Source organism: Lepidochelys kempii, chromosome 8, assembly GCF_965140265.1.
Source record: "Lepidochelys kempii isolate rLepKem1 chromosome 8, rLepKem1.hap2, whole genome shotgun sequence".
Taxonomy (NCBI): Eukaryota; Metazoa; Chordata; order Testudines; family Cheloniidae; genus Lepidochelys; species Lepidochelys kempii.
In genome coordinates, this window is record NC_133263.1 from 106,353,026 (window position 1) to 106,378,465 (window position 25,440).

A 25,440-nucleotide genomic window follows, 5' to 3' on the forward strand; every position below is an offset into this window, starting at 1 on the left:
CTGCTCCAGCCCCCAGCAGGACATGCTGAGTTTAGCCCAGATCGGGGCGCGGGGCAGGGGGAGCATAGGGGCTGAGCCCTCCCTTCGCGTGGTCTAGTTGCACAGACCCCCGGTGAGCTCACGGATTTGGGAGACAGCGGCCAGTGGGGCTCGGCTTGTGTCTCAGCCTGGCGCTGCGTCCCTCACTCCGCCGGTCCCGTGAATGCCAAGACACCGGCAGTCAGAGCCGGGGCCTGTCTTTGGACACATTGTCCTGCCAGCACGTCCAGCCAGCAGCCAGGGAGACCTCCCCGATAGACCACCTGCCCTGCCTGCCCTGGGGGGCTCTGGGGGGAGGGGTCTGAGTGCAGGGTACAGGGGGTCTCCAAAGGGAGTGGGGAGGCGGTGCATTAATATCCAAGGTGAAATTACTCCTGTACCCAGGGCTGGGGTGGGGGAACCGACCCCTGAGCCTCTGCGCTCGCCCGTGGTGCAGGGGGGCCATTTCACCCCAGCATCTGTCTTCCCATGAGCGCAATCAGGCCTCACCTAGGCCAGGAGGAGCGCACCCTCCCCTCCTGCCTGAGTGTGCCCCCTTCTGCAGGGACGCGGAGAGGGGAGGGCGTCCCTCTCCCCACTCCCACAGGGGGAAAGCAGCAGCAGGTTTGCCCCGAATGCCCCTTTGGAGCAGGGCAGGGGGGGGCAGGGATGGCGCTCAGATGAAGTCAATAGAAAACTAATTTTCTGTTTGGCGCAAAGAAATGAGGTGTGTGGCAGTAATGTAATTGCAGCTAATGAGGTAAGTTATTCTTAATATCCTGAGCGCTCGCTGGCAGCTCCACCCAATCTACCTGCCGGCTGTCCCGGGGCACCCTGCCTGCCAGCAGAGAGAGGTTATTAGACCCATTCGTTTGCGGGGAGGTGGGCTAGGATCACCCCCCTTCTCTCCTCCCCACTCCTCCTTCATGGTTCCCGCCAGCGACGGTCCCACCGTGGGCATCGCTTTGGCTGGGAATGGCCCTGGGAACCACCCTTGGAGGTCCCAGCGCCAGCGAGCGCTGTTCCTGCGGCAGCCAGAGGGGGGTGCTCTGGAGCAGCGGCACCCAGTCTGCCTCTGCCTCCCCCACAGGCCTGGGGAGCTCCACGCCCTCACTCCGCCCCCCCACGGTGCTGCCTTTCGTGGGGCGACGAGCTGCGAGTCTGTTGGCTTCCCACTGTCCCTGTCCTGACAGGCTCTCGCTGCGGAGACCTGTGGCTGCCTTCCCCAGCTGAGCATGGCCCAGTCAGCTTCCGGGTGGGGGCAGCCGAACGCCGGGGGTACGCGAGCAGGTCAGAGCAGCCTGGGCTCGACGCAGCTCTCTCCGCACTGAGAGCCTGGCGCAGGGAGCTGGTGCCAGGCAAAGTGGCTGTTCTCTGCCCAGCAATGTCGCCCTCCCAGTCCCAGAGGGAACGCTGGCCAGGACGCCTGGTTTCTCCCCGATCCCTGGTGGGGACTCTGACACCCCCTTCGAATAGTGCCCTGGGATCGAGCCCGAATCCTGGAGCATGCAGCCTCGTGGGGCAGAGATGGGCTGAGCCACACGCCACGGGGTTACAGTCGGTTCCTGTTCCCAGAGGGCCCTGACCCAGCTCCCACGGAGCGATGGTCTCGGGATCTGGCCCACAGAGCCCTGGGACGGGTAATGGGGCAGAGACGACTTTGCTCTGGTAGCAAACAGCTCCATTCGCACAGGTTTGTTAGCGCTGGCAAAGCCCCAGGAAAGGAGGTGGGGCAGGAGTGAAACCTGAGAGAACATGCAGCTCCGTGCGCTTCTCCCTGCTGCAGGCAGCTCGCCCCGGGGAGACAGGGGGCTCCCACAAGAAGCTGGGTCGTGGCTCCGTATCTTGCCCCCTGCAACGGAGCCCGGCAGGAGGGTGGATGCTGCCCGGCACCTGCTGTTAGCAGCTGGCAAGTGGCTCAGGCAGGAGCGAAGATGATTTGTAAAATGACAGACCAGAGAACGATCATGTGCAATTGTCAGTGCACGCAGCCGGCTGGGGACAGTGTCGGCTGGGGCGGGGGCTGGCACCAGCCCGGCCCCCCCCAGCCGTGCTCAAGGTGATCTGGCCTTGGGGTGACAGCAGGAGGATGAAGGGAGGCTGGGGCGGGCAGCCCTGTTCCCACTGCCCAGGAGCTGTTCTACAAAGGCAGTGGTGATATTATTCATTACCAGTAATCTGCCATTATAACAGTGACAAATGGTCCCCGGGCACCTGAGCAGCGGTCCCTGTACAGACCATAAAGCATGGGGACAGTTTAAATATGGACCTGCTCAGCGCGGGGCTCGGGGTGATCCGTCTTCCCCGCTGGAACGCGTGCGGCAAGGCTTGGCCATAGGGGCCGGACACCTCGAGAGCTCGTTCTCGCTGGGGCAGTGGCTGGGCCCCCTGTGATTTCCGAGCCCACTGCCTGCAACGGGGTTCGGTATGTCGTCGCTCCGCAGGGGCAGCTGCCCTGGCACAGCACAGTGCAGCCTCGCTCTCCCTCCGCAAGCCAGCTGAAGCCCCGGGCACCGTGCTGCCAGGCCAAGGCCATGGCATGCAGGGCAGCGTCTGGCCAGGGGTGTTTGGTGCAGGTGCCTGGCTCCGGGGCAGGGGTGACCCAAGCTGTAGCTCGCGCCCAGGGAGTAGGGTCTGTCAGCTGAGCCCTTCTCTTCTTTCCCAGCCCCCAGTGGAGCCTGGCACCTGAATGGCCGTACCTGCAGCATCGGAGGTTGGGGGGGCGGGGGGACTTCACCTCCCTGTTGCAGCTGCCTTGTGCCCCTTACTGCCCTCTGGGCACTGGGGCAGCATCTCCGGAAGTACTGACTCACGACAGCCCAGCTGCAGCCCGTGAAGTAGGTGGGTGGGAGACCTTGATGTGCTGTTCGCTACTCGGGAGTCAGTGCTGGCCCCAGAGCCCCACTCTGGCACTAGGGGGCGCTGTGCTGCCGTCTTTGGGCTGAGACGTTACCCTGGTGTCTTGACGACTTGTGGTCATTAAATATCTTGGCACTTTTCATAAGCATGGGAGCACTGACCCAGGGGTCCCTGGTAAATTCCAGACAGGTCGTTCTGTTCTGCCTCTCTGAACTGCCCCTGCAGGTTCAACTGAATAGAGGATCATTTCTCACGTCCAGCCTACGCTGTTGGGTAGTGGTGCTGTACATTGTTAAACAGCTGCCACCTTCCACCCAGGGCTGGCTGCATTGCAGTGGTGGGGGAAGAGATCCTAGCTACCAGACAGGCTGTTCGGGCTTGTAAAGCTCCTCGGGAGAACAGGTGCTGTATGAATCTGAGCTATTAGTCATCGGAGACTCAGGAGTTCTCTCACCGAAGCACAGGTTCCCCCTTCCTACCCTGTGCGGATTCCCCTGCCCACCCCCAGAGAGTCCCTGGAGGGCTCTGCGTGTACAGTTGCGTGCTGCTCGTCTATAGGCCCCAACCCCATGGCCGCCGTGCGGCTGCGAGGTCATAGAATCATAGAATATCAGGGTTGGAAGGGACCCCAGAAGGTCATCTAGTCCAACCCCCTGCTCGAAGCAGGACCAATTCCCAGTTAAATCATCCCAGCCAGGGCTTTGTCAAGCCTGACCTTAAAAACCTCTAAGGAAGGAGATTCTACCACCTCCCTAGGTAACGCATTCCAGTGTTTCACCACCCTCTTAGTGAAAAAGTTTTTCCTAATATCCAATCTAAACCTCCCCCACTGCAACTTGAGACCATTACTCCTCGTTCTGTCATCTGCTACCATTGAGAACAGTCTAGAGCCATCCTCTTTGGAACCCCCTTTCAGGTAGTTGAAAGCAGCTATCAAATCCCCCCTCATTCTTCTCTTCTGCAGGCTAAACAATCCCAGCTCCCTCAGCCTCTCCTCATAACTCATGTGTTCCAGTCCCCTAATCATTTTTGTTGCCCTTCGCTGGACTCTCTCCAATTTATCCACATCCTTCTTGAAGTGTGGGGCCCAAAACTGGACACAGTACTCCAGATGAGGCCTCACCAATGTCGAATAGAGGGGAACGATCACGTCCCTCGATCTGCTCGCTATGCCCCTACTTATACATCCCAAAATGCCATTGGCCTTCTTGGCAACAAGGGCACACTGCTGACTCATATCCAGCTTCTCGTCCACTGTCACCCCTAGGTCCTTTTCTGCAGAACTGCTGCCTAGCCATTCGGTCCCTAGTCTGTAGCTGTGCATTGGGTTCTTCCGTCCTAAGTGCAGGACCCTGCACTTATCCTTATTGAACCTCATCAGATTCCTTTTGGCCCAATCTTCCAATTGGTCTAGGTCCTTCTGTATCCTATCCCTCCCCTCCAGCGTATCTACCACTCCTCCCAGTTTAGTATCATCTGCAAATTTGCTGAGAGTGCAATCCACACCATCCTCCAGATCATTTATGAAGATATTGAATAAAACCGGCCCCAGGACCGACCCCTGGGGCACTCCACTTGATACCGGCTGCCAACTAGACATGGAGCCATTGATCACTACCCGTTGAGCCCGACAATTTAGCCAGCTTTCTACCCACCTTATGGTGCATTCATCCAGCCCATACTTCCTTAACTTGCTGACAAGAATACTATGGGAGACCGTGTCAAAAGCTTTGCTAAAGTCAAGAAACAATACATCCACTGCTTTCCCTTCATCCACAGAACCAGTAATCTCATCATAAAAGGCGATTAGATTAGTCAGGCATGACCTTCCCTTGGTGAATCCAAATAGTCCCTAACCACCTCTATCTCCACAGAGGGCTGGCCATCTCTTCCCCATTTTGTGATGCTCAGCGCAGCAGTCTGGGAGCTGACCTTGTTCTTGAAGACAGAGGCAAAAAAAGCATAGAGTACATTAGCTTTTTCCACATCCTCTGTCACTAGGTTGCCTCCCTCATTCAGTAAGGGGCCCACACTTTCCTTGGCTTTCTTCTTGTTGCCAACATACCTGAAGAAACCCTTCTTGTTACTCTTGACATCTCTTGCTAGCTGCAGCTCCAGGTGCGATTTGGCCCTCCTGATATCATTCCTACATGCCCGAGCAATATTTTTATACACTTCCCTGGACATATGTCCAACCTTCCACTTCTTGTAAGCTTCTTTTTTATGTTTAAGATCCGCTAGGATTTCACCATTAAGCCAAGCTGGTCGCCTGCCATATTTACTATTCTTTCGACTCATCGGGATGGTTTGTCCCTGTAACCTCAACAGGGATTCCTTGAAATACAGCCAGCTCTCCTGGACTCCAGGTCACAAGTCCCAAGGGAGGAATTCACCGTGGAGTGGGCACAGCACCGTTCAGTCCCATGTGAAGGGGCCAAGTCTGTCGCGTTGGCCTGGCAGCACCCTGCGGGAGACCCACACCTGGGTCTGGCTTTAAAAAAGCAAACTCCCTGGGCCGGATTCTGAGCTCCCTCATGCTGGTTTGACAACAGTGGAGTTACTCCTGGTTTCCACTGGCCTGATGGAGATCAGCATCTGGCTCTGTGTGCCGGGGGCCTCGGGGGTGAAACATGTGATGGCAGGATACGGGCTGACACCCAGAAGCCTCAAACGCCCTTCTCTGGTGCTGGGACTGGCTGAGAGTATAGACTGTCTGTGGCGACGGGAGAGCAGGAGCGCCTGTTCTCGCTATCGCAACACGTGAACCAGGAGGCATTCTGTGAACGGTGGCAAATTCAAACCCTCAGCTCATAGTGTGCCTGTGGAACTCACCGCTACAGGATGGCACTGAGGCCAAGAACTTAGTGAGATTCAAAGAGCGCCTGGATGTAGATCACAAGAACAGATGGAGGCGTTACTGTGGCAATGCTAAAAAAAGCAGGGTTGGGAGGGATAATCACCTCCTGCTCCAGGGTTTAAGCCAGTCTCTAGCTCATCGATCCCAGGCTGAGACCCAGATCGGCTCCCATCTGCCTGCTGCAGGGTTCTTACACCTTCCTCTGAGCACGTGGGGTTGGCCAGTGTCAGAGACGGATACTAGGCTAGATGGACTCAAGTCCGGCAATTCCTAGGTATCCCCAGGTGGTTCGGCCTGGGCCTAGGGGTGGGAGGGGGGTGGTTCCCTGAGATGGGACAAACCCAGAGAGAGGGCAGCAAAGTAAAGCGATAGGAGCCTGTCCGAGTAACCCCGCGCTGACCCCATTCATACACACCACACAACAGCCCCTAAATCAATTGCATCTTATTATTACAATATCAATATACAATATTCCTACAATAACACCATTGATTTTCTCGTCAGAGGCTGCACCCACGGCTGCTTTAAAGAGGAGGGAGTTAATAGTGGCCTCATTAAAAATCTATAGATTGCCCCCTCCCCCAAAAAGAAAAAGCCGTTTATATTCATTAGGGCTATTGAATATAAAGTAATATGTTTGTGTAGGACATTGGAGTAATGTGATAATCCGTCCGTGTATCAGGGAGAAATCCACTTAGCTGCCCTGTCAGCTTGACAAGAAGAATGTGCCCATAAAGTCAGGAATACATTGAGGGAAAGAGAGAGGAAGAGCGTGCGTGCGTGTGTGTACGTGCATGTGCATGCGTGTGTGTGTGGGTTGGGCGCCAGGTGTGTGTGTGTGTGTGTGCGTGTGTGTGTGGGTTGGGCGCCAGGTGTGTGTGTGTGTGTACGTGCGTGTGTGTGGGTTGGGGGCCAGGTGTGTGTGTGTGTGTACGTGCACGCGTGTGTGTGTGTACGTGCATGTGTGTGTGGGTTGGGCGCCAGGTGTGTGTGTGTACGTGCACGTGTGTGTGTGTACATGCGTGTGCGTGTGTGTGGGTTGGGCGCCAGGTGTGTGTGTGTACGTGCACGTGTGTGTGTGCGTGTGTGTGTGGGTTGGGCGCCAGGTGTGTGTGTGTGTACGTGCACGTGTGTGTGTGTGTGTACGTGCGTGTGCGTGGGGGGTTGGGCACCAGGTGTGTGTGCGTGTGTGTGGGTTGGGTGCCAGGTGTGGGTGTGTGTGTGTACGTGCATGTGCGTGTGTGTGGGTTGGGTGCCAGGTGTGGGTGTGTGTGTGTGTGTACGTGCGTGTGCGTGTGTGTGGGTTGGGCGCCAGGTGTGTGTGTGTACGTGCACGTGTGTGTGTGTGTACATGCGTGTGCGTGGGGGGGTTGGGCGCCAGGTGCGTGTGCATGGGGGGGTTGGGCGCCAGGTGTGTGTGTGTGTACGTGCGTGTGCGTGGGGTGGATGGGTGCCAGGTGTGTGTGTGTGTGTGCGTGGGGGGGTTGGGCGCCAGGTGTGTGTGTGTGTGTGCACTTGTGTGCGTGCGTGTGTGGGTCGGACACCGTGTGTGTGTGTGCGTGTGGCATCATCATGTTTGTACGTGTGCGTGTGTGTGTGCATACGTGTGTGTGTGGCACAGGTCTGGGTGTGTGCGTGTGTGAGTGTGTGCATACGTGTGTGTGTGGCACAGGTCTGGGTGTGTGCGTGTGTGTACAGACGTGTGCGTGGCACTAGGTGTGCATGCATGTGGGTGTCTGGCACCAGCTGTGCGTGTGCGTGTGCGTGCGTGTGGCACCAGGTGAGCCGTGTGTAAATTCGCGTGTGAGGGGCCCACGCGTGGGCACGTGCAGGTACGGCCCCAGCTGAGGGACGAGAGGCCGGCAGTCACAGCAGCGACAGTGCTGGGGCCTGGTTTACACCCGGGTGCGTCTGGAGTGAGTGCACCGGACTCAGAGGGGCAGACTTGCTCACTTTGGGTGAAACAAGGCCTAGGGCCCGCTCAGTCCAGCCCATGCCCTAGGCCCAGGCTCAAGCAGGACCTCGCCTTGCGCTGGGCGCTGGGCCCTGGGCCCGGGGTAGTTTCACCTTGGAGAAGGCCCAGCCCTGCCCCACGGGGGCCCGCTGGTGGGTTCCCAGCCTCCGGGCTGTGGAGTCCCCAGGCGAACACTAGGGGGAGCCCCGGCGAGTGGGAACGGGATGGGTGGGACGTGGGGCCAGCGCAGGGGAAGCGGTGGGGGCTGGATACCCAGAACCTGGCTGGGGAAGGGAGCAGTTTTGAGCCATGTGCCTGCTTCCTGCACAGACCAAGCCCGTGGGAAGATGGAGGTTGAGGGGTTTCCAGGCCTCCTCCCAGCATGCCCTGGGGCAGAGGCAGGGCTGGCGCATGGTGCAGGACCGTAGGTTGCATGTGGCAGGGGCCCGGGCACACTCGTGTTTTGCAGAGTCCTCCCCAGACAGCCGGGGCTGGCTCAAGTGAACCGGCACCCACAATTCAGGACGGGTGGTGACAGAGTGCAGAGGGGTCAGAGAAGAGCCGCGGGAGTGATTCGAGGGTTAGAAAACCTGCCTTGGAGTGACAGATGCAAGGAGCTCAGTCTGTTCAATGTAATAAAGAGCCGGTTCAGGGCTGACTCGATCCCAGTCCACTTTGGAAGAAATATTTACTCAGGGGCCCTCCGGGCTAGCAGAGACACGGCTAGCACGAGCCAGTGGCTGGGAGCTGAAGCCAGACAAATTCATACTGGGAATAAGGCGTCGGTTTTTAACAGTGAGGGTCATTAACCATGGGATGATTTCCCCAGGGTTGTGGTGGATTCTGTGTCCCTGGCCATGTTTAACACACCAGTGACTGTTTCTCTCCCAGACTTGCCCTAGGAGCTATTGTGGGGCAGGTCTCTGACCCGTGCTATGCAGGAGGTCAGACTAGCTCCCCACGAGGTCCCTTCCGGCCTGGGGATTTGGGGATCAGTGACTCCTGTGTAGGGGAGGAGACTCCTGAGCTCCTCACGACAGCTTCCCAGCAGCCTCTCAGACGCAGGCAACGAGTGGCCCAGCAAGCTCTGCTCTGCGAGGCCCAGGCTGGAGTCCTGGCACACCAGGCTTTGCTTCCCTTCCTTGCCCCCAGACCTGCAAAGCAGCGCGTGCCCCTAAGGGATGGGGCAGCCGAAGACATACCTGGAGGAGAGCAGGTGAATGCAGAACCTATGCCACTCTAGTAAACCCTGAACCTTTTCCACCCGCGACCGCCACCAACCCCTCGCCTCCCCCAAATTAATAGGACAAGAAACTGTCAAAGGAATCCACAACCCCCACAAAAATCCTCCCCCCAGCAGAGATTTCCCGGGGATGGGAGACGAGCCAGACTCCATGGACCCCTAGGCACTTGGCAGAGCTGATCCATTAGACATGGAAAGTGCCCAGATCCTCCGGTGATGGGCATCAGCGCAGAGGCCTAAGAGCCGCCGGTATTTCTGCATTCAGGTTTAGGGGCGTCAGGGTCCTGCTCTCAGGAGGCCTGTGTGCCTCACAGGCGTGTTCTCCCCACCCTGGGAGAAGGGCTTGCCTGGCTGTAGAGTGCCCGCAGGTTAGTAATGGCACAGGGGGCATCACAACCTTCCCGGCAATGGCACCAGAGCGAGGGTGCAGAGTGGAGAGGGTTTCCAGGCTCTGGGTGGGATGCTGAAAGCCCCGGAAAGGGTCACAGCTGTTCTCTGGGTGCCCGCCCCACTTTGTCTAGGCACTCTGCTGCCTCCCCCTTGGGGGTGTGGTGTGCCCGTGGCTCTCCATGGCCGTCAGAGCAGCTGCCGGCCTGCGGGCTCACCCGAGGAGGGGGTGGCGCATAGAGAAAGCCGTCCCACCAGTGTGCTCCCAGGTTGTCGATTGCCATTTTTGGCACAGAAATGCCTTGCGCTGGGCACCACCGGGCAGCCTTGGAGGATTCCGTAGCGCGGATAATTCCCCAACCAGCCTCTGACGGGCTTCTTTTAAAAGCCGCTTTGGTTTTTTCCTTTGGAGTTTATGAAAATCTCCCGCTCTAATATCCCGAGAGCCAGCCTGTAATTGTGTTATTAAATCAATCGGAGCGGATTACATTGTAAAATCAATAGCCGGCTGTAATTGCATATTAGAAAGTTGGTCTGTTGTTGGGGAGGTTTTTTACATGGGTAATTGTCATACGCGTGTTTACCTTCGCGCTGGTTTGGAATCAGCCGAGCTAAATGACTTATGGCAGGCTTTGCACTCCAGCGTGATCACAGGCTTGTGTTCTTAGGGGGTGGGGGGTACTGCTCAGGGGGGACCCGTCTCACGTCTGTATCTCATGGATCTGCCCGAACCCCAGCGGCCCGGAGAAAGGCCGCGGTGAAGCCACAGGCAGTCTCCCTCCGAGATCCAGGGACCTGGTGCTAAGGAAGTTGTGGCTCTGGGTGGAATTTGCGGCATCTTTCTAAGAGGACGGAGCAGGGGTTCATAGAGCAGATCCTTGTGACCACTAGTCTGATCTGCATAAGATGCTGGAGCATCATCCTTCGCTGCCGGGGGCTGCCAGGCAGGGCTGCCCATTCACCGTTAGTTAATGCACTCGTTAGCGATTTGGAAGTGGGGAAGTGCAGCATACGGGAAGTGCAGGGTTTTGGCTGGAGGCTTGAGCACAGGACGGGGGCCCTGACGAGGCACCGCTGGCCATGCCACGGGGTCTGGGGTTTGGCTGCGTGTCGTCCCAGTGGCATCCGTCTGCCCCAGCCCAACGCGTGGCTCCAGCACCGGAGCTCTGAGTGCCCTGGGTGTGTGTCTGCACCAGGGTAGGGCTCGGTCCTTGGGCAGGGAATAGCAGCTGGCTGGGGGGTGGGTTCTGGATACGGCTGCTGCGTGGGTGCCTCACTGCAGGGCCTGCCCGGGGAGTCCATGAAGCCTCTAGAACAGCTTGGGAAGGGAGGCCCTTGAGACAGTGCCAGGCACACGGCCGCAGCCTCCCCAGCAGACCCGCTCGACCGGCCCTAGCTGGAGTGGGGAGAGAGACCAGGCCTGTCCGCGGGGCACCGGGATTCCAGCCAGGCCAGATTCTCTCTCCTGCTGGTACCAGCGTGGTTAGCTGGCAGCTGGGAAGAGCTTAGCGCGCAAGCCTGGTCTCCGGGCTAGTTCCCCTGGCGTTTTCCTTGTGTCCCTGGCTGGCTGGGCCTCCAGCGTGTCATGTGGAGTGTGAGCCAGGCTCAGCAGCAGATGGCACTCCCCAGTGGCTTCTCACGGCTGGCATGAGCCGTTCCCTCTCAGCGCCTGGCAGGTGCCTTGTGTGGGACCTGGGGAGCGGCTGGCTGGGGCTCTCCGTGGGGCCTGATGTACCCCCCTTTTCAGGGAGTAGTGGGCGTGTTTCCTGACCCAGGAACTGAACCCTAAGCTCGGATCAGGGGCACTGCGCCAGGAGCAGTCAGTGTCGTGGCTTGGCCGGGGTGTGGGTAACACTCCGTTGGACAAGGGAGCTTCTCCCGCTAGCTTGGGGCCCTCAGGTCGAGGGGAAGAGATGGCGAGGGCATCAGGCGGCCTGCGCTCCCAGCCCTCCCTGGTGTGCGCGTGGGACAAGAATAGGCTGTCGAGCTTCCTGCGGCGACCCAGAAGCGTGGGTGCCAGCCTCCAGGCGGGCTGTGGGGAACCCGGGCACAACCCCCGCCGTGGCTGTGTGTTCTCTACTCGAACCCAGGACCGCGGGCGAACTCCTCCGGCGCTGTAACAGCCTCACCACGGCATCCCATGCAGTCCCCTTGCGGGTCTGACCTGTCTCACCACCCAGGGGAGCTGCCTTGACGCCAGATGGGCCCTTACACCAGGGATCACAGCAGCATTCAGGTTCCTCCCCATCCCAAAGGACCCAACACCTGTCCCAGGTCCACAGGCCCTCCCTCAGGCCTAGGTACCAGGCCAGCCTGCTCTCTTCTTCATTTTCCTCTTGCCGTCTGGAGGGCATTTCCCTACCGCCTGCCTGTTCCATCCCCGCTCTGCCAAAGACCCTGGGGTCCAAACCGGTGCTACCTGCAACGCACACCACCGCTGTCTGTACTGCAAGGGGGAGCCCACCTCACGTCCAGGGGCAGGATCTGCCTCTCCGTTCCTGCCCGTACTCGGGAGACCAGGGTCTCCGCCTCAGGACATGCCTTATGGCCGCTGCCCTGGAACCGGCATTGGATCCTGGCCGGGGAACCCCCCCTGCACATCAGCCTGTGCAAGTGAAGAGCACTCCCCCCACCGCGAAGCCTCCATCGGGCACCAGTGCCACGGACCCCGTGCTGGGGCCTGGCCACGGACCAAGGAAGCATGCGCATAAGCGTGGCAGTGAGTCTAAGAAGGATTCGGCTCCGGCCCCGATGGAGCCACGTGTTCCGAGTCTCACCAGAGTGAGAAACGGTCACACCGATGGCCAGATCTGCCCATACCAATCACGGATTTTGCAACTCCACCAGCTGCGACTGCACCGAGTCCGGGAAACGGTCCCCAGACAGATGCAGTTCCCGGCACCAGCAGCGTCCAGCAGCCCTGTTGGCCCGTGGGAGACCTGGAAGCCCCCCGGGTCCCCATTGTTGTTTGCACTGGAGGGACTCCGGTCTCCACAGGCCCCAAGCCTATCCCCAAGTCGAAAGGACCCTTCCCGCGCTATGTTCCTGCTGCCCCCCGTTCCGGAGGGTCGAACAGCTCCACCACTTGGTGAGATTTCTGACTCAGATGCTGCGGATCCGACACACTCCACCACTCCTGTTCCCAAAGCGTGACTCCCAGGAGGTTCCAGCAGCACCGGGCACTTCCCCATCTTACCCACGGAGTTGGCATCCGGCACCCTGGTCACAGGCTACACAACAGCGGGGTCAAACGGCGCTCGTGGCCCCAATATTCACCCTCGGAATGGTCCTGCTCGGTTGGGGGGACTCCCCCAGGTCACCACCACAACCCTCGTCGGGTAGGTGCTCCGGCAATGCACTTGATCGGTTAGCCCAACCCCGATGGTACCGACGATCCGGAGAATCATCCCTCGTCTTCTCCAGGCGCAGCCCCTCTTCAGTCCCCTGCTCCCCACCGGCGGACTATCGCCAGTGCCAAGAATTGCTGCGGAGAACAGAGAGTGTCATGCAGGCGCCGAGTGTGTGTGTGCACCCTGGGTACGCGTGCGTGTAAGCGTGTGCGTGCGTGCCCTGGCGTGTGACACTCGTGCGTCGCTGTAAACTGCAGGGGCCGTGCGCTGTGCCAGCAGCCGCCTGACGGAATAATCCTTCCCCCCAGCTTCTTCGCGCCTCGCCAGGCGTGGTGTAAGTAACCACGCTTCTCCCTCAGCCCCGGCACGGCCGCCCGACGGCCTTCCACCCCCGGGCAGAGCTCGGCTGCCGGCCAACCTCCCCTGCGCCCCTCTGGCTGAGGTCATCACGCTGACCTCAGAGCGGGGACGCCTCCCAGAACCCCAGCCTGACTTGGACCTGCTTTGACCCAATCGGAGAGCAGCATGCAGCCGAGCCAATGCTTTGATGATTGGCTGAGCTGCCTGTGATGTCACAGTCTCCCCTCTGAACAAGGCGCCTGGATGCTGGTTTCTGCGTTTTTCCCGATATTCCGTTTTTCTCGCCTTTCTAAGCCGTCTCCGGAGGAATAATGAGGAGGTTGGCTCAGGCCACCTCTCCAGCCACCGCTGGGCCCCCAGCTGCCTCGCTACCCCAGGCTACGGGGGGAATTGAGGCACTGGCGTGCCCTGTGGCAGAGCCGGGAATGGAGCCAGGTCTCCGGTCCCAGCTCCGCCTCGCTCGTTTCTAAGCGGGGACCCTTCTCTCATTGCGGGGTTCGGTGCTCTGTGAAACGCCACAGGGAAACTGGCCGATAACAGCGCTTTGCGTACCTGGGGATCTGAGCGTGCTCGGCAGACATCCTGGGGGGTTCTATGTCCTCAGACCCAGGGTACACACGGGGAAACCGAGGCACAGAGCAGCGGCTGTGCGGAGCCAGGCATACAGCCCTGAACTCATTCACAGCTGTTACAGCCTGAAGAAACCCCTGTGGCCATTTGGTCTGACCTCCTGCGTAGTCCAGGCCAGAGCCCATCCCGCATGGCTGTGCCTGGCCCATCTGGCTAGAGCAGAGCCTGTGGAAAGAGACGGCTAAATCCTGGCCCAACGGCCTTGGTTGACCCACTCGGTGACATTCCTCCCAGAAGAACAGGCATGCCATGCCATCACCACCTTCCTGCCCTTTGCATTCGCTTGCCCCCCCACACCTCGGCGCTGATCCCAGGGAGTGGAAAGGGGACAGGGCAGCTTCCACCTGGCTCCTGGGGAAGGGATCTCTTCCTCCAGCCCCATCTTCGGGGTGTCGCTGGTAACCAGAGGGAGGCAGCTGGCTGATGGTGGCCCATCCCTGTGAAAGGGACGGGAGTAGGGGCTAGTGGTTAGAGCAGGGTACCTGGTTCCCAGTCCCAGTGCTGCAGTGGATTTGCTGTTTGACTGGGGCTCTCTGTGGGCCGGGGCTCCGGCCCGGCCCTGGGGATGGGGAGCGTGAAGGGAATGACTGTAAAGCGCAGGGCGCCTGTAGTCCGTGATTCCCCAGCAGCGAGGGGATGCGAGCCTTCCGCTGGGCTGGGGGTGGTCCCAGTGCAGCCCTGTCTGTGAGCCACCAAATGACCATTGGGTTTATTTCTTCCAAGGGGGCAAGTTCTCCCCGTGTTCCTTAGGTGAGAGTGATTGGCAAAGGCCTCGACTCCCTGTGCACACACACCCCCGTCCTGTCCTCTCCCGGCTGAGCCAGACCGTGGGAAAGGGGTGAGACGGGGCAAGCGGCGGGTCTGTTACAGAGCCGTGCTGGCGGCTGGGCTGCTGGGCAGGAGAGTCGTGCTCACTGCTAGCGTTTTGGGGGTGTAACCCCCTCCTTCAGCTTGAACGGACCAACATTTCCTGCACCTGGGTGCGGGGTGGGACCATCCTGCTAGGTCAGAGCTGAGCCTCCCACCCAGCGCCCGCAGGCTGTCCAGGGAGCTTTGCGTGCTGGCCCCATGCCCTGGGGGGAAGCTGCAGGGCACGGAGCAGGAGCCCGGCTCTCTCCAGGTGGGGGGCTCCACATGGGGTCAGCATGGCGGGGGCCAGGCTGGGGGTGTTGGAAGCTCAGGAGAAAGGAAACGTGGGGCAGAGCAGTCCTGGAAACCCCTGCCCCAGATCCCCGAGGGCGGACATGGGGTAGAGACTGGCTCTGGCAGATGGACAGTACAGAAAACCCGATCTTTCCATGTGGTCTGTGGGGCGCTCATCATGGGAACCCTTCACCCACCCATAAACCCCTCACTTGGGACAGAAGCTGTCTGAATTCCCAGCACAGACAGGCTGCCCGTCTGCCTGAGTCCTTCTGCAGTGCCCATCCCCATAGCATCGAGCCCCCGTGCCGGTCCCTGCTTGGCCTGCACCCATGGATGGGCGGAGGGGAGTTGGCTCAGTCCCAGCAAGAGGGAGAAGTGGGTGAATGTTGGGGAGGGGGAAGGACCTGAATCCTAGAGGGGGTGTAGGGCTGTGTTTGGGGAGGAGCGCCAGGCTCCAATCCCCCCGTCAGTCGTGCCCGGCATTCCTGGCTGTGCAGAGGCTGGGGGGATGGGTTGGCCATTCAGGATGAGCTTGGGGCCGGGCGTTGGAGCAGGACTGGCTGCCCCGGGCTGGGCGGGGCCGGTGGGTTTCCTGGTGGCGCGTCCCAGCTCGTGGCGTTCCAGGGGTGGCACCACTCGCGTTGCCGGGCGGCTGTGTCTGACCTAGGCAGAGGCCCTGGGGCTCCAGCCGGGTGGGGGGCGCGAAACGATCCCGCAGAGCAGTTCGGTGCCCGGGAGGGAGCCCAGCTGGCCAGGGAGTCACTGTGCAATCGCACTGCTGCACAGAGCCCTGCATCCCTGGCCCTCGCCCCCCGGCCAGGCCGCAGCGGGAGGCAGAGTGCTGGGGAAGGGGGGCCTTGAGGACGTGATGGGGTGCAGGGGGCTCCCCCCGACTCCGGGCAGGCAGGGTTGTCCCAGTGGCGTTGGCGGGCACCCAGAGCACCCAGAGCTCACACCCCATGCTGCACAGCGCCCCATAGCTCCAGCACCCCCAGACGCACGTCCCAGGGTGCGCAGCCAGGGCAGCTCTGTCCTTCTGGAGCCAGCCCCGCCCCCAGCACCCAAAGGGTTAAGCAGAGCCCCGGTGGGTTAGCGGGGAGATCAAAGCCTCTTCTCATTGCTAAGCGGCTGTGGGTGGCACCGGGCAGCAGCGGGCAGGGCTCTGCCTGGTCCTGGCACACAGCACTCTGTCACCAGCCCGGCTGCTGTCTCTGGGACAGTGAAATATGGGCACAATTAGCCCGGATACAGTTCAATTATGATAAACAGCATTTGCACCCTTTAAGCCGTGATTAAAAGGCCTCCTCCCATTGATAGAGAGACCTAATTTCACATTATTATCGCTCCAGCTTGGTTATAAAGCACTCCCTGGATTTACCCTCCCGAGATGAATGTGGAGGCTTCTTTATCATTTACACATCAGTAATGATGCGGCTTTCCCTCGCCCAGAACATCCATCCGCGGTGCCGAGGTGGGGGCTGTGCCCCCCCTCGCCCCCCGCCGGCGTGGCACGCTCTCCCCACGGCAGCCGGGCTCCGCTGCCACACGCAAGTGGGCAAAGTCACCCTTACGGTAACAGCTTGATAAATGGCCGGGCGGTAATGAAATGGAGACATCAAGGCGTGGGGCGAGGAAGAGAGAGTGGTAATCAGAGGGAGTGGAGCTGTCCCGAATCGGAGGGGAGCGGGAAGAAGGATCGCCTCTCTGCTGTGTGCTGTCAAGGGAGAAATTACACATTTACTCTTGCTTTTTCTTAAGGAGACGGCCCCCATAGATCAAAACATGGATTTACAAGCCAATTTTCAACATGAAATATAGACACCAGGAATCAATTTAAGCCCAGCTTCTATTTTAGCAAACGGTGCCTGCGTTTAGTCCCAGGTAAATAACACAAGCAGGCACCGTTCCTCCCGCCTCGCCACCCGCAGCCTCTCTGCTCCCGCACCATCGCAGCTCCCCAGTGCCAATCCCACCGCCGGCAACGGGCAGCACCGTCCTCGCCAGCCCAGCCCTGCTCCAGAGCACACCGCCTCCCGGAGCTGGGGCTTGCTGTCAAGTGCCGGGGCAAGGAGCTCTTCGGGGGAAGGCTTCGGCCCTGCCTGCTTCCCCCGGCCCTTGACATGAGAGCCAGCTCCTGCAAGGGAAAGTGGCGTTGGCCAGCAGAACTCCTGGCCACAGGCAGGTCAGAGGATCGGATGCTTGGGCTGGATAATTGAATCTTGGTCTCTACGTGAGCTAAGCTTAGGGACACCAGCACGTGGGCTGGCTCTTTGTCCGAGGACAGCACATGGAGGTCCCCACTGAGATCAGGGGCCTGCTGGGGTGGGGAGGTCCCCAGTGAGATCAGACAGCCCCGGCCCTAATGAGCTCCCAGCCACATAACCCGAAGAGATGAAGGGCAGGCGGAAGGGACGGGGCCGAGGCCGGTGCAGGAATCTGGCCTGTGCAGCATGCAGTCACAGCTGGCCAGGTGAGCCGTGGGAGCAGGGTTTCGTCCTGTCTGGGGACAAGCATCCAGCTCCCAAACCGGCTGGGCCCCTGGGTCCAAGACAGCGAGCCCTGGGTCCGCCACTGCCACTGGGTTAGGGAGGGGAGCAGAGTCCGGGGAAATCGGCAGGTCTCAGGCGGGGGCAGGATGGCAGCATGGTCGCATCAGGCCCTGCATGTGCAGACGGAGCGTCCCGTGCTGGGGGCAAACACTGGGCCCGGGCCCTGGCCCAGGGCGGGTCGTAAGACCCGTGGAGAATGGGGGTGGGACGGCGGGGAGCCCGGGGGTGGTTGGCGCTGGGGAGCGATCGGGGGTGGGGAGCCCGGGGATGGTTGGTGCTGGGGAGCGATTGGGGGTGGGGCAGTGGGGAGCCCGGGGGTGGTTGGCGCTGGGGAGCGATCGGGGGTGGGGCGGCGGGGAGCCCGGGGGTGGTTGGCGCTGGGGAGCGATCGGGGGTGGGGCGGCGGGGAGCCCGGGGGTGGTTGGCGCTGGGGAGCGATCGGGGGTGGGACGGCGGGGAGCCCGGGGGTGGTTGGCGCTGGGGAGCGATCGGGGGTGGGACGGCGGGGAGCCCGGGGGTGGTTGGCGCTGGGGAGCGATCGGGGGTGGGGAGCCCGGGGGTGGTTGGTGCTGGGGAGCGATCGGGGGTGGGGCAGTGGGGAGCCCGGGGGTGGTTGGCGCTGGGGAGCGATCGGGGGTGGGGCGGCGGGGAGCCCGGGGGTGGTTGGCGCTGGGGAGCGATCGGGGGTGGGGAGCCGGGGGTGGTTGGTGCTGGGGAGCGATCGGGGGGGAGCGATCGGGGGTGGGGCGGCGGGGAGCCCGGGGGTGGTTGGCGCTGGGGAGCGATCGGGGGTGGGGAGCCCGGGGGTGGTTCGGTGCTGGGGAGCGATCGGGGGTGGGGAGCCGGGGGTGGTTGGCGCTGGGGAGCGATCGGGGGTGGGGCAGTGGGGAGCCCGGGGGTGGTTGGCGCTGGGGAGCGATCGGGGGTGGGGCGGCAGGGAGCCCGGGGGTGGTTGGTGCTGGGGAACGATCGGGGGGTGGGGCAGCGGGGAGCCCAGGGGTGGTTGGTGCTGGGGAGCGATCGGGGGTGGTTGGCGCTGGGGAGCGATCGGGGGTGGGGCGGCGGGGAGCCCGGGGGTGGTTGGTGCTGGGGAGCGATCGGGGGTGGTTGGCGCTGGGGAGCGATCGGGGGTGGGGCAGTGGGGAGCCCAGGGGTGGTTGGCGCTGGGGAGCCCGGGGGTGGTTGGCGCTGGGGAGCGATCGGGGGTGGGGCAGTGGGGAGCCCAGGGGTGGTTGGCGCTGGGGAGCGATCGGGGGTGGGACGGTGGGGAGCCCGGGGGTGGTTGGCGCTGGGGAGCGATCGGGGGTGGTTGGCGCTGGGGAGCGATCGGGGCCACACGGCAGGGCTGGGGTTACCCCTAACCCCGGGAGAGGATCGAGGGCTGTGGGGGGGCCAGGGGCTCAGAGCGTGGCCACTGGGTGGTGTGAAGGCATCGTGGGGGGGGGCATGAATGTGACATGAGCCTCCCGGGCGCGGATGGGGCCACAGGTGCAGAACGGCAGCTGCTCTCTAGGGACGCCCGCTGACTGGTCTGTGGGCCCGCGGGGCGGGTGGGCTCCGTCCCTCCCTCCCAGAGGTGACACGTGCTGGGACGTGGCTCTGGGGGCTGCGCTCGGCCTCCGCCACCTCCTCTCCCATCACGGCTGCTGCTTCCCTGGACAGGGCCCTGCCCGACCCCACCCGCTGGCACGTCGGTCCCCAGAGCCCTGCCCCCCGCAGCCCTCCTGGCAGGAGAGGGTCTGGCCAGGCCCCGCAGGACCGGCCTCTGGGGGCACTTGCTGGGGACCCAGGCCCAGATCCTCAGAGGGTTCAGGCACCGAACCAGCCCTGAGTTCAGTGGGCGTTAGGGGCCCACGTACCTTGCAGGGTCTGTGCCCTCGTCCTGCCTGCGACTGCCTCTGTGGCTCAACTGGCATGTCCACATGCAGCGCCCCCTGCTGCCGGCTGTGTGCGCCCAGCGCTGTCTGACGGGCCCCGGGTGCCGGGGGGGGGTGGCACGTGACACGCGGCGCCCCCTGCTGGTGGCTGTGGGACTGGCCGGCCCCGGGTGCGGGGGGGGGGGCGGGGGTGGCACGTGACACGCGGCGCCCCCTGCTGGTGGCTGTGGGACTGGCCGGCCCCGGGGGGGGGTGGCACGTGACACGCGGCGCCCCCTGCTGGTGGCTGTGGGACTGGCCGGCCCCGGGTGCGGGGGGGGGGCGGGGGGTGGCACGTGACACGCGGCGCCCCCTGCTGGTGGCTGTGGGACTGGCCGGCCCCAGGGGCGGGGGGGGGGGGCGGGGGTGGCACGTGACACGCGGCGCCCCCTGCTGGTGGCTGTGGGACTGGCCGGCCCCGGGTGCGGGGGGGGGCGGGGGTGGCTGCTGGCTGTGGGACTGGCCGGCCCTGGGGGGGGGGGTGGCACGTGACACGCGGCGCCCCCTGCTGCTGGCTGCGGAACTGGGCTGCAGGGGGCCCGGGGCGACGCGTGTGCCCCGGCGGGTCGCCGGGCAGGCTGCCGAGTCGCAGCGCGCTCACCCTCCGGGAATGCCGATCTCCGGCCCGGGCCCAGCTGAGCAGGACGAGGCCCAGCTGGGCCCCAGCGGCCAGGATGTGAGCCCGGCGGAAGCCGCTCCGGACGGGGCCTCCGGCAGCCGGCCAGGGTCGCAGGGCAGAGCGCCGGCGAGCTGGGCCCGGCGAACCGGGGGGGGTGTGTTACAGGGAAACTAACTCAGAGGGGACAGGGCCTGTAAAGGGCTGGGACAGCGGGCGCCAAGCTGGGCCGGGGGGCAGGACAAAGGCAGGAGCAGCCCCAGGGAGACCCGCCGGAGGCCCTGGAGCGAGGGGCTGAGTCGGGGGGCTGGCAGAGCCAAGCTGCGTTGCTCGGCCTGGGGACGGTGCCGGGGGACTCGCTCCCTGCCCGTGAGTGTGTGACGGGGGAGGCCCCGGGACGGTGCAGGCGTCGGGCTGGGGGCACCGTGGGACAGAGGCTGCCGTGGAATTCCCCCATGGAGGAGGCAGGACAGTCCCCGGACCAGTCACGCTGGGGGGGGCTGGGGCATCAGCCCCCCCAAGGAGCCGAGCTCCCACACGGGACCCGGCCCCGGGGGCGTGGGCAGGGAAGGCGCCTGCTCCCAGACGGGATGAGATGGCAGAGCCTGCCGGTGTGCAGCTGGCACAGGGCTGTTGTGGGGTCACTGGTGCCAAGCTGCTCCCAGGATGTCATTGTCGCAGGGCCAGGCCCCGGGGGTCGTGATCGTAGGGCCGGGCCAGGGGGGGTCGTGATCGTAGGGCCGGGCCGGGGGGGTTGTTACTGTAGGGCCGGGCCAGGGGTCGTGATCGTAGGGCCGGGCCGGGGGGGTTGTTACTGTAGGGCCGGGCCAGGGGTCGTGATCGTAGGGCCGGGCCGGGGGGGTTGTTACTGTAGGGCCGGGCCAGGGGTCGTGATCGTAGGGCCGGGCCAGGGGGGTTGTTACTGTAGGGCCGGGTCAGGGGGGGTCGTGATCGTAGGGCCGGGCCAGGGGGGTTGTTACTGTAGGGCCGGATCAGGGGGGGTCGTGATCGTAGGGCCGGGCCGGGGGGGTTGTTACTGTAGGGCCGGGTCAGGGGGGGTCGTGATCGTAGGGCCGGGCCAGGGGTCGTGATCGTAGGGCCGGGCCAGGGGGGTTGTTACTGTAGGGCCGGGCCAGGGAGGGTCGTGATCGTAGGGCCGGGCCAGGGGGGTTGTTACTGTAGGGCCGGGTCAGGGGGGGTCGTGATCGTAGGGCCGGGCCAGGGGTCGTGATCGTAGGGCCGGGCCGGGGGGGGGTCGTGATCGTAGGGCCGGGCCGGGGGGGTTGTTACTTTAGGGCCGGGTCAGGGGGGGTCGTGATCGTAGGGCCGGGCCGGGGGGGTTGTTACTTTAGGGCCGGGTCGGGGGGGTCGTGATCGTAGGGCCGGGCCGGGGGGGGTTGTTACTGTAGGGCCGGGCCAGGGGTCGTGATCGTAGGGCCGGGCCAGGGGGGGGTCGTGATCGTAGGGCCGGGCCAGGGGTCGTGATCGTAGGGCCGGGCCAGGGGGGTTGTTACTGTAGGGCCGGGCCAGGGGTCGTGATCGTAGGGCCGGGTCGGGGGGGGTCGTGATCGTAGGGCCGGGCCAGGGGGGGTTGTTACTGTAGGGCCGGGTCAGGGGGGGGTCGTGATCGTAGGGCCGGGCCGGGGGGGGGTCGTGATCGTAGGGCCGGGCCGGGGGGGGGTTGTTACTGTAGGGCCGGGCCAGGGGTCGTGATCGTAGGGCCGGGCCAGGGGGGGGTCGTGATCGTAGGGCCGGGCCGGGGGGGTTGTTACTGTAGGGCCGGGTCAGGGGGGGTCGTGATCGTAGGGCCGGGCCGGGGGGGTTGTTACTGTAGGGCCGGGTCAGGGGGGGGTCGTGATCGTAGGGCCGGGCCAGGGGGGTTGTTACTGTAGGGCCGGGTCAGGGGGGGGTCGTGATCGTAGGGCCGGGTCAGGGGGGGTCGTGATCGTAGGGCCGGGCCAGGGGGGTTGTTACTGTAGGGCCGGGTCGGGGGGGGTCGTGATCGTAGGGCCGGGCCAGGGGGGTTGTTACTGTAGGGCCGGGTCGGGGGGGGTCGTGATCGTAGGGCCGGGCCGGGGGGGGGTTGTTACTGTAGGGCCGGGCCAGGGGGGGGTCGTGATCGTAGGGCCGGGCCGGGGGGGGTTGTTACTGTAGGGCCGGGCCAGGGGGGGGTCGTGATCGTAGGGCCGGGCCGGGGGGGGTTGTTACTGTAGGGCCGGGTCGGGGGGGGTCGTGATCGTAGGGCCGGGCCAGGGGGGGTCGTGATCGTAGGGCCGGGTCGGGGGGGGTCGTGATCGTAGGGCCGGGCCAGGGGGGTTGTTACTGTAGGGCCGGGCCAGGGGGGGGTCGTGATCGTAGGGCCGGGCCGGGGGGGGTTGTTACTGTAGGGCCGGGCCAGGGGTCGTGATCGTAGGGCCGGGCCAGGGGGGGTCGTGATCGTAGGGCCGGGCCAGGGGGGGTCGTGATCGTAGGGCCGGGCCGGGGGGGGTTGTTACTGTAGGGCCGGGCCAGGGGTCGTGATCGTAGGGCCGGGCCGGGGGGGGTTGTTACTGTAGGGCCGGGCCAGGGGTCGTGATCGTAGGGCCGGGCCGGGGGGGGTTGTTACTGTAGGGCCGGGCCAGGGGTCGTGATCGTAGGGCCGGGCCAGGGGGGTTGTTACTGTAGGGCCGGGTCAGGGGGGGTCGTGATCGTAGGGCCGGGCCAGGGGGGTTGTTACTGTAGGGCCGGGTCACGGGGGGTCGTGATCGTAGGGCCGGGCCGGGGGGGTTGTTACTTTAGGGCCGGGTCAGGGGGGGTCGTGATCGTAGGGCCGGGCCAGGGGGGTTGTTACTGTAGGGCCGGGTCAGGGGGGGTCGTGATCGTAGGGCCGGGCCAGGGGGGGGTCGTGATCGTAGGGCCGGGGGGGGTTGTTACTGTAGGGCCGGGTCAGGGGGGGTCGTGATCGTAGGGCCGGGCCAGGGGGGGTTGTTACTGTAGGGCCGGGTCAGGGGGGGGTCGTGATCGTAGGGCCGGGCCAGGGGGGGTCGTGATCGTAGGGCCGGGCCAGGGGGGGGTCGTGATCGTAGGGCCGGGCCGGGGGGGGTTGTTACTGTAGGGCCGGGCCAGGGGTCGTGATCGTAGGGCTGGGCCGGGGGGGGTCGTGATCGTAGGGCCGGGCCAGGGGGGTTGTTACTGTAGGGCCGGGTCAGGGGGGGGTCGTGATCGTAGGGCCGGGCCAGGGGGGTTGTTACTGTAGGGCCGGGTCAGGGGGGGGTCGTGATCGTAGGGCCGGGCCGGGGGGGGTTGTTACTGTAGGGCCGGGCCAGGGGTCGTGATCGTAGGGCCGGGCCGGGGGGGGTTGTTACTGTAGGGCCGGGCCAGGGGTCGTGATCGTAGGGCCGGGCCGGGGGGGGTTGTTACTGTAGGGCCGGGCCAGGGGTCGTGATCGTAGGGCTGCAGGTGGGGCAGGGTTAATCGGTGGCTTTTTTTATAGGCGTTTACTCTGGAGCGTAACGACCTCACCTGCGGCTCTGGCGCCCCGTGGCCCTCCCTGTCTCCTGGGAGCTGCCCTAGGCTGCTGGGCAGCCGTGGGGTCGTTTGCACTGCCCAGGCAGGCCGTGTGCCCCGTTAGCCGTTACCCCATGGGGGAGCCAACAAGCACACGCCCTACCCCTGCCTGCCGCACCCCTCGGCGAGGGGCGTCCCCACCGTCAATCCCCAGCCAGCCGCTCACCGGCTGGGTACGCCCGAGGGCCGCGTTTCTAACCCCCCGGCGCTGCGGGGCCCCCGTGCCGACGGCGGGGCTGGCTCGGGCGCTTTGCGAGGGGCTCTGCCGTCCCCAGGCGCGGGGGTCAGGCGTCCTGCCTCGGCCCAGGGGGCCGGCCCTCACCCCGGCTCTGCTCTCTCCGCAGATGACTGTAAGAACATCGCTAACATCATGAAGACGCTGGCCCATAGAGGCTTCATCTTCAAGCAGACCTCCAAACCCTTTTGATCGGCGGGGCGGGCCGGACAGGGCTGCATGCGGCCGGCTCCTCCGCTGCGGGAGGACGGGCGAGCGCATTCGAACGGCAACCGAGGACAGAGGCAACGCCACACCCAGCTCCGCTGCTCTGCCAGCAGAGGTTGTACATATGGAAAGGAAAATCTCTGTGTAGACCCGACGTGGACCCCCCTGTCTGGGCTGCTCCGGCCATCGCCCGCCATGCCCCCGGAGCCGCCCACGGCGCTTGTACCACCTGGTTAGAGCTCTGGTTCCTTCTTCTTTCTGTGCCCCTGGTTTCCGTTGCCCCCTCGTGCCCCCCGGCCGTGGGCCGCCCTCTTTCTGTTCTGTGTTTGTTCCCCTGTGGCCAGGCCCTGCCGGGCGCTGCCGGGCGACCCGCCGGCGCTGCGTGGCGGCTCCCGCCTGACATGGCCACAGGAGCCGTGCCCCCCGCCCTGCCCCTCCCAGCCCGCTCCTCGCCCCTTCGCCGTGAACACTAACCCCGACCCCGCTGTGTGTCCCCGCAACCCGGCTTTCTGCTCCAGCTCAAATGCCTGTATTCTCTGCCCGCCGGCTCGCCAGCCAGGGCTCCGGGCAGGGGGCGGGCGGCGGCAGGCCGCCTGGCCCTTCCGCTCGTGGCTCTCCCAGGGGGCAGGAGGGGGGCTCCTGCCTGCCCCCCTCCCCCCCCCCGGCCAAAGCGGTTCCAGCTCCTGGGGGCACCAGGTCCATTGCTGGCAGTGGACGCACCAGCGAGTGTACACGGAACAACGGTCATTCCTCTGCCCCCCAGTCCCACCGCCCCAGGCACGGGGTCCGTCCGCTGCGTGAGCGCCCCCTCCCCTGCCCGCCCGCTGAGCTGCAGCTCTGCCCTCGCCTGCCCCATTCCCCGCCGGCCGGGCTCTGCCCCTCGCAGGCTCCCTGCCAGGCTCAGCAGCAGCTGGCTTGTTGCCTCTTCCCCTCCGACCGGGGGGACTTGGGCCCCGTCCATCCAGGTGGGTTTGGGGGCAGGCGTGGGGCAGGCCGAGAGGCCGTCCCCCCTCGGACCCCAGGCTCCGTGGCAGCAGGGCCATGGAGGTCCTGTGGCTCAGCCAGGACGCCAGATCCCTGCTGAGCCGAGGCCTCGCCTGGCGCTGGCCCGTGGTGATGCTCCGGTGCCCACGCTCACGTGGCCCCGTGACCCGCCAGCGCCCGGCTCCCTCCCGCCCCGCAGCCGGGGGCTGAGCCGGCTCGGTCGCCAGAAAGAAAATACAGGCACTGAACGTAGCGGTAAACAACTGCATGGTGTGTGGTGTCCAGCTCAACCAGCCGATAACGCAAACCCACCATCCCCATCGTCTAGTTCTCCCGATCCTTGCTGTAAATGTGCCACATGAATAAAGTTTGGGGAAAAAGGTGCGTGCGTGTGCGTGTGCGGGGGCCAGGGGCTGTGGGGCATGGGAGGTGGGGGGTGCGTGCAGGGGCCTGGGACTCGCGGGAGGGGGCGAGAAGGGGCTGTGGGGCACGGCAGGAGAGGGTGCATGCAGGGGATGGGGGAGTCGTGGGGCCCCGGGGTGCCCCAGTGCTGCGGGAGGGAGCTAAGGCCCCCCCCCCGTCT

General features: G+C 64.1%; 1 protein-coding gene across 4 annotated transcripts in view; it reads left to right on the plus strand.

Annotated features, from left to right (window-relative positions):
- ERI3 (ERI1 exoribonuclease family member 3) overlaps nucleotides 1-25,239 on the plus strand; it is a 247,253-nt gene extending 222,014 nt beyond the window's left edge. For all 4 annotated transcript variants that reach the window (XM_073357948.1, XM_073357949.1, XM_073357951.1 and 1 more), the window contains exon 8: nucleotides 23,776-25,239. In XM_073357948.1, the coding sequence (XP_073214049.1) occupies nucleotides 23,776-23,858 (83 nt within the window). In that variant the 3' untranslated portion in view covers nucleotides 23,859-25,239. The remainder of the gene's footprint in view (nucleotides 1-23,775) is intronic.
- Nucleotides 25,240-25,440: the final 201 nt, after the last annotated feature.